The sequence below is a fragment of the Gossypium arboreum genome, unplaced genomic scaffold, assembly GCF_025698485.1.
Source record: "Gossypium arboreum isolate Shixiya-1 unplaced genomic scaffold, ASM2569848v2 Contig00206, whole genome shotgun sequence".
Lineage (NCBI taxonomy): Eukaryota > Viridiplantae > Streptophyta > Magnoliopsida > Malvales > Malvaceae > Gossypium > Gossypium arboreum.
In genome coordinates this window covers 31,703-40,409 of record NW_026440323.1, presented here as the reverse complement: position 1 = coordinate 40,409, position 8,707 = coordinate 31,703, and the positions used below count along the sequence as shown (strand labels likewise).

General features: G+C 33.1%; 1 protein-coding gene across 1 annotated transcript; it reads left to right on the top strand.

Moving 5' to 3' along the window:
* Positions 1-1,838: 1,838 nt before the first annotated feature.
* LOC108455032 (heparanase-like protein 2) lies at positions 1,839-3,175 on the top strand. The gene is made up of 4 exons (XM_053024844.1): positions 1,839-2,049; positions 2,150-2,243; positions 2,418-2,543; positions 2,956-3,175. The coding sequence occupies exons 1-4, from the start codon at positions 1,839-1,841 to the stop codon at positions 3,173-3,175; spliced, it is 651 nt and encodes a 216-aa protein (XP_052880804.1).
* Positions 3,176-8,707: the final 5,532 nt, after the last annotated feature.

Here is an 8,707-nt window from a genome sequence, read left to right as displayed (position 1 = left end):
TAAAGACGCCGCTTCATATGCAACTTGCTTGTTAGAGTTTTCGACATACATATTTGTTCTAGCCTCTTCCATAATGCAATGCGCTTTTCTCTTTCATCACATCTTGCAAAATTTCGTTGGACAAATGCGATGTAATTGTGTTAATGCCTTCGATCCTTACGCTTCTTCTCTTCATCTGTTAATGTCGAAGGCATCTTATCTATCCTAGCAGGGCATCCTCTAGATCCATCTGCAAGAACGCTTGCATCTTAATTTGCCACAACGCAAATCGGTGTTGCGATCCAACAATGAATTTGATACTTCAAAGACGCCATTACCGTGATCGAGATGAATAACTCGGAAGCTTTGATACCACTTTGTGAAAAATAAAATAGAATAAAATAAATAAAAATAAAGAACACATAAATTTTACGTGAAACCCTTTCGGAAAAAAACCACGAGGCGGAGGAGAAGAAAATTCACTATGTCGAAAAATTTTTACTCAAATATAAGAGGAATAGACTATGTCTATTTATAGGCTTGCAAAGCCATATTATAGTAGGATTGAAACACCTTATCCTAATCAATATAAAATAGATGGAGTTTAATAAGGTTTAAAAACCTTATTCTAAAATAAAATAAAAGAAGTCTAGTTCTATATGGATTTTACTTTTATTTTATTTTCCATCGTATTTTATTTAAATAAGAATTTTGGTCACTTAATTCTAACACACATATATATAAACGCAGGCATGATTGCAATTGCATTACGCTCAATTCTTCCCGCTCTTTCCTAATATCTAGATATCGTGAATATGGATTTGAAATGCATATTCAGCCTAGCAATCCTTGTTTCCCAGATATCGCTTTCGTCGACGCAAAATGTGAACGTTGTGATTCAAGGAGCAGCAACAATTGGTGAAACAGATGATAACTTTGTATGCGCTACATTGGATTGGTGGCCCACTGAAAAATGCAACTACAACCAATGTCCTTGGGGAAAGGATGGACTATTAAATTTGGTAAGAATATTTTATTGTGTGTGTATGAACAATATCTTTTACATAAATTTTGACTTTTCTTGTACTTTATGTTTTTCGTAGGATTTGAAAAAGAAGGGTCTGATAAATGCAATAAAAGGTTAGTTCTACGTATATAATATTACATGTCTCTATCATTAATTCATGCATGGTAGTCCAAAAGAGATTGCAAATATTGCGATTCGAATACTGTTAAAAGCCACCTCGTAATAGTGGTTGTGTGAACGAGTTGGACTAAACCTTGTTCAAACCTAGTAAGAACAATTTCAGACTAATTTTTGAAATTACTTTCAGCATTCAATCCTTTAAGAATCAAAGTTGGTGGGTCGTTGCAAGATCAAGTGGTGTACGGAGTAGAAGGAGTTAAGAATTGCCCCAATTTCATGAAAAATGAAGATAGTTTATTCGGATTCTCTCAGGGCTGCCTTCCCATGGAAAGATGGGACGAACTCAATAAATTTTTCAATCAAACTAGAAATATTCCGAAAAATAATTAAACATTCCATTTTTTTCTTAGTAAAGACATTGACTTTATTGATATGACATTTTCAAGAGTAAATGTTACGTTCGGGTTGAATGCTCTTCTTGGAAGAAATCGGTCACAAATCGAAAAAGGCCTTTGGGATGGCGATTGGCAATCACAAAATGCAAGGGATTTCATGAAGTATACTATTTCCAAGGGATACAAAGTTGATTCTTATGAATTTGGTAACTAAATTTGTTTTCCCGAAGCTCTGCATGAGATTATTTTTCATTATACTTTTCCAATTGTATTTTAATCAATTTATTATTTCAAGATATCAACTCTCTTGAGCTGGGATGGGTGCAAGCGTTGAGGCTGAACAATATGGAAAAGACATAGTAGTACTTAAGAATCTAGTGAAAGAATTACACCCAGATCCCAAAACTCAACCAAAGGTTTTAGGTCCTAGTGGCTATTATGATGAGAAATGGTTTAATTCCTTCCTAGAAGTTTCAGGACATGATGTTGTTGATGGAGTTACACACCATATCTATAATTTTGGACCTGGTATCCAAATATGTCTCAATTTAGTGTTTATTGAAAAACTTTTAGAGGCTTACTTATTACTAGTAGGGTCAGTTTCTTAATTCGATGGATGCATATGCAGGTGATGATCCAAACATGATTACCAAGATTCAAGATCCATCTTACTTAAATCAGGTTGCCCAAACCTATAAAGGTGTTTTGAATATTGTCAACAAGTTTAAACTGCAATGGAGCTTGGGTTTCGAATCATGAGTTCTTCACTACGGTGCTAAAGATTTGTCCCCAACCTTTCTGATGGATTTTGGTAATATTTTTCTCTCCTTTTCTTCTACCTCTACCTTTTCTTTGTGTAAAATAAAACACGCGGTTGAACTTTTCTCGCTTAACAGGTATCTTGATCCATTGGGAATGGCTTCAAACTACAATCACAAGGTCTTCTGTAGGCAAACTCTAATCGGTGGAAATTATGCTTTACTTAATACTACAACATCTATTCCCAATCCAGATTACTACGGGTCCGTATCTTCACACAGATAGTGTGAGCCTTGTCCTTTCTTTTTTTTCCCTATAGCAACCAACATAATTCATCTTATTAATTTATTTCGTTTCTAGTGCACTTCTATGGCACCGGCTTATGGGAAGTACTGTACTTTCCGTAACTCAAGAGCCTAACCCAAATTTGCGTGTATATGCTCACTGTACAAAGAAAAAGGTAAGCCAACTTTGATAGAGCGAACTTTTCGTTTTTCAAATTATTTATTTTTATTAAATGTTATCAGCATCATTTTCTGTCTTGTAGCCTGGGATTTCTATCATTTTTATTAACTTGTCGAAAGATAGCTCGCTCAACGTCACCCTTTCAAATTACGAGCATCAGAGTCGTAATTTGAGATCCACGAATGTTACGAAGCCTAATTTTTAATTTAGAGGTTCCAAGGATAGAGAGGAGTATCATTTGGCTGCGCTAGCTGGAAATATACCAGGTCAAATCATGTTGCTAAATGACGTTCCAATGGTTCCAACAGAAACATTCAACATTCCGGCGATGGAACCAAAGCTTATCAATGCTTCCACGACCATCTCTATTGCAGCTCATTCCATAGTCTATGTAACCATCAGAGACTTTCAAGCCCCTGCCTGTGCTTAAATTACATCATTACTTTATCTAAAATGTAATACCTTTAAACTCTGCTTGAACTTTTAGAATGTGAGAAGAGTTTCTAACTTATTTTTCCAGTTGTTACTATTGTTCTTAGTTATGTACGAATTTTTAGATTTTAGTATCCTTCGATTTTTCTACCTTTATGTCAATTCATTTCTTACTATATTTTGCATGGACAAAAAAAATCCACCGGGAATAAATCTGTAACAGCCAAATTTTTAGTGGTGTCAGAAACAGTGATTCAAGATCACTAAATCCGACGAGTAAGTTTAGAAATTTTAATAAATAATAATTATGGGCCAAGCGCTAACTTAAAAGAATTTTTTTTAATTAGTGAATTTTGCGATTTTAAAAGAATTAATCAGGTAAATTGGGTTGAAAACGAGGTATCGAGACCTCGGATTCATAAACCAAGCCATAAATATTTTTATAAATATTTATGGAGTGTTATTAAGTTAGTATTAAAGTTTCGTTAGAAAATTTTAACGTTTGGTTAGTCAATTAATTAAAAAGGACTAAATTGAAAATTACGCGAAATTTGTTAAATTGTGATTAAATAGTTTAAGTGATTAAAAATAAGGGATTTAAAAGGAATTTGGACCCAAATTGTATGGGCTGGACTGTTGGGCAAGAAAATCAGCAAAAAGACAAGGAGAAACAAGGGCAGAATGGGAAATTTTGCAAATTAATCATATAAAACAAGACAAAATTGAAAAATCTAGATATATCATCATTTTTCTTCAGCAAAAACGCCATGGGAGGTCTGAAAGTTGCTGGTTTTTCATACTTTGACATATGTAAGTTCAATTCTTGCCCTTTTCTTTGAGATTTTTATGTTTTTGTGACTTTTACAATTAGGTCCAAGTGTTTAATTCATTAGTTTTTTGATTTTATGGACAAAATTGAAAGCTACCATTGATAAGTGTTGGCTTTTTATGATGAAATAAAATGAATTTGAATCTTTGATTTTGTTGTTTGATGATTTTATAAAGTAATTTTAAAAAAATATTTAATTAAATCTTATTGAGTCTAGTTTCTCATAGAAGAAACGGTGTAAGCAGTTGAATTGTAAATTATGAGATATAATGAATTTTGTAAGACAAGGTCAGAATGAATTCATGTTCCACTATTTTGACTTTGGAAAATCACAAAAAAATGGAGAAAATTTATTTGAGGCTCAAATTTATATTCTTTGAATCCTTAATGAGTCTATTTTCAATAGAAATCAATGGGAACATTATCCGAGTTCTGTTCTGTGATATAATTAATTTTTAGTTAAGAGAGGTCAGAACTGTCGGATAGTGAAATAGAGGAAACTTAAATGAATAAACTATACTAATTTGCTAAACAAAAAATTCTGAAAATTTTATGGTGGAATTATATGTGAGTATATCTTTAGGGAAAATTTACAGATCTTAATTTAGGGCTCTGTAGCTCGAATTATAAATAATTGAGTGACTATGACTCGTCTGAACAGCTTGATGTGAGCATTAATAAGTAAATTGTGAAATAGTACTTACAAGAATGTTATATACATTAAGGATGTGGAATGGAGAGGAGGAGGAGGAAAATAAATTATATATTTTTATAAGAAAACAGTATGAGAATGATACATATCATGACATGTATCTATATAACTAGTTTCAATATGATGCTTGTTGGGTATGAAGTTGGATTGAAATGTCTCAGGTAAGTATTTTATTCTGCGCATCTGAAATGTGGTATTTTATGAAGATATGATCTAGCTTTAAATATGAATGCTTGATGATTAAGCTAAAAATATTTGGTAAGATGATAATCACGGTATAAAAGTATAAGTGGTACCATAATAGACAAGGTAAAATGAGTATGAGAGATACATGTATGATGACATACAAATACTATGTTTGTAGTTTAATTGAGAATGTTTAATTATTAAATGAATACCATGTTATATGTTTTTGATTTTGTATGAGTGTGTAAGAGATTAAAGTTGACCAAGGCTTGGAAAATAGCTTAGGTATTGACCACACAGGCAGAGACATGGCCGTGTGTCTCAGCCGTGTATGGAACATGACTTTAGGACACAGGTGTGCGATGTGGCCGTGTGCCCCTAAATTGATGATGATGTCATAAACAGAAAGCTCCATGGACAAGGGACACGGGCGTGTCCCAAGCCACACGGGCGTATGGAATCCACACGGCCTAATCACACGGGCATGTGGGTACTGTTCACAAGTAAAATTTTTTAAAAAATTAAGCGAAAAATTTTATTAGAAATCGGTTAAGTTCCGACTTGATTTTAACGTTCATGTTGGGCTTCGAGGGCCCAAATAAAGGTCGTTATATATATATGATCTTAGAAAGTGAATAATAATGTTTCGATTAATCTGTAAATGTTCCGTATGTACTGGTAACACTTTGTAACCCTATTTCAGCGACGGATAAGGATTTGGGGTGTTACAAAATCACTCACTGTCGCTTTTATATTAGATTCGACATGTTTCCAATGTTTGTTTTTTCCATCTACTTCATTTCCCTACATCTTCAGTCACAAGTTGCCTAGTGCAATTTCAAATTTAAAGGCAGTGTCCTACATGTTTTAATGATAAAGATGAACACAATAAAATGTAATACAATTAATCGAAACTCATTTAGTTACCTTAGAAATACCTTGTTTTTCCAAATATTACAGCATAACAAAAAATAAGAATTAAATGAACGCTATTGGAAGAAAATAATATTCCTTTTTAATGTTTGGCGAAAAGAAACTTTATTAAGGATAATGAACGCCCTCTTTTGTCTGGGGGCCATTGTGGAACTGGTATAGGCCTCTCCTCGTTGAAGATTGAAATTGTTCTACTTCAGCCTCCTCATTCTGATTTTGTGGGATTTGAGTACTCTTTCCACTCGTGCCTTGGATGCCTAATTTGAGTAGCCAATTCGTTCATAACTTTCCCACTACTTGTTTTGTTCTTTTATTCTTGTTTTCTTTTTATGATACTTCCTCTTTTACGTCTTTTAGTTAGTAGGGAAAAATAACACAGGAGGTCCTTCTACAAAAGAGTCAAGACCTATTTAGTCCATGTACTATAAGAGAGTGTGCAAAAAAGGACAATTAATGATGAAATTGACTATTTACGTCAATAAAATGTTAGGACACGAGCAATTCAGTCCATCTCAAATTAAAATAGGGTAATCTAGTCCCCATATTATTCAAATGTGTGGAAAAAGGAATAATTGAATAGGGGGTTAACTCCTCTCGTTTGTAAAAAGAAAAATTAAATGTTTCAGAGAAAAACAAGATAGGTGCAAATGTGAAAAAAATACATCTACACAATATAATCATCAGTTGGTGGAGTTTCATAAATTAAAAAAACATAAATAATTCAAACAACTTTATATCAAATAATAAAGTTTATAAACATTCAAACATAACTAATTAATAGTTTTTAGTAATTTTGCAATGTCAATAACCCTGAATTTCGATGGAAAATATACTTTGCAAATTTTAAATAAAGAATTTTGTACTACTTCGCCAACTGAGCCAAGTGTCAAATCCACTAGGTAGGTGGCTTAGTTATTGGGGTTTTATTGTATACAAGGTGAAATATGGGCACTTGGGCGGCATTTGTTCTTCCCTAATTGGTTTCGAATTTGCAATATAAAAAAAAGGATAGAAAATTTTTGGAAAATAAAATAAACAATCCTATAGGGTTTGGATTTTATGTTATAACGGTTTGATTTTTTATGCGTTTGATTACATCGAAAACAAAAGCAAGTCTTGCTTAGTCTTGGTAGTTCATGCCATCGTCGTTAAGATGTGCTTTGTAAAGGCTCGGAGTAAAATTCTCAAAACCAACAATTCCTTATCTTATAAAAACCCAGTGGTCTATCATTTCTATAAAACAAAAGGAAAAAAAAAACTTTCTACTGAAATCTATATACGAAAGAATTGATTTAAAATATATATTACTTTCAATTATCGAGTAAATTAAAATAACTCTAAAAGTTCTTTTATGTACGCAAATATTTTAAGATACAATAGAGTTTATGAAAATTCATGAAAGAGGTTTAGGATTTTGGAGCAAAAGTAGATAGGTCCTCTCCAGAAAATTGTCGAAGAAACAAATTGATACGTCGTTGAGAGCACCAAAAATATCCTATTTCCTGTAAAATAACGAAAAAGAAATAGTAAAGGGGAAGTAGGGTCGAATCCTCAGGGTCCGGATTATACGAATGCTTGTTTCTCGAAATCCTGGTAGAATCGTGCCCAAGAAAACCTGCGTTCTTGGAAAAAAATAAAAAAAAACAGAATTTAAGAATTGATTTTGGAAGCAAAAAATAAAATAAAAACAGAATTTAAAGTTTACTGGAATTATGATTACGAATATAATAAAAATAATAAAGAGAGTTTTTAGAGAAAATAAATTCTTATGGGAAAGTTCCAGCATTCTTATGGGAAAGTTCCAGCCTCCGGTTGTCTCATTCCGCCTTGGGCTCAATCCTTGGCTTTTGGATGATCCTTCTCGACTCAAGTAAGCCAGTTATAGTGGAAGAGGACGCCTACGACCACCAGCTCCAAAGATTAGACTTACGATTTTTAAGGAACCTGACTCTAGCCAGTAATCTATGCTAGATCAACGCTTCTAAATGGCGAATCCCACGCCATTTTGTCTCTTTGGCTCGCCAACCTCTGACGCAGTAAGTTAACGAACCGACTATGCAATCCTTTCAAAACATACAAAGCGGCCGCCTTTGCATATGCTGAAAAGCTTACTTCTTAAGGGCCATGGACGGAAGCGTCAGCCCATAGTACGGAGAAACGATGAATACTTGGCGAGAAGGCTAAGTACGGATTCTAAGCCTCAAGAACCCTTTTTGGGGAAATATTGACAACTTTTGGCTAGAAGGGTTTTTAGTGGCTCATGATAATGGTGGAGAAGAAAATAAATATAAAAATGGAAAAGGGAATTTTATTGAAAGAAAATATGAAGAAACAAAATCCTAGACTTTCAGGGGGAGAGTGTTTACAGAAAAAGATGCTCCCGCAATAGAGTCACTTCACCCCCTATTTATAGTGCTAGGGAGATAGTCTAATTGAACTTAAATTCTAAAAAGATAAATACATTTAATTAAAGATAAACAAAGATAATTAAAAGAAAATCCTAAATTTGAATAATCCTAATAATTATCTTAATATTAATTATCCTAATAAAATAAAATAAAATAAAATTGAGTCTTCCAAAATAAAATCTCTTCTATTTGCTTTTAAGCCCTTGTGCCTTCCATGTTCGCACTTTTGGCACCATATTTGTCCCACGTTGCATATTGGCCCATTTAATCTCCAAATTGACGCTTTTTCCCTTGAATTTACTTTTCGCCTCCAATTTAATCCCTAAAAGATAAAAAAGACATAAATAGCTCAAATTAGTAGGCTCAAGCTCAAAATAAACACATGATTAATATATAAAAACACGTCATTTTAGAGTATTATCACAAATGTGGGAAACTTTTTCTAATATGCTACTACTGTTG

Coding starts and splice junctions, on each gene's coding strand:
- LOC108455032 (XM_053024844.1), top strand. CDS start 1,839: ATGGGTGCAAGCGTTGAGGCTGAACAATATGGAAAAGACATAGTAGTA. Junction 2,050..2,149: donor TATCTATAATTTTGGACCTG/GTATCCAAATAT, acceptor ATGCATATGCAG/GTGATGATCCAAACATGATT. Junction 2,244..2,417: donor GTTTTGAATATTGTCAACAA/GTTTAAACTGCA, acceptor CTCGCTTAACAG/GTATCTTGATCCATTGGGAA.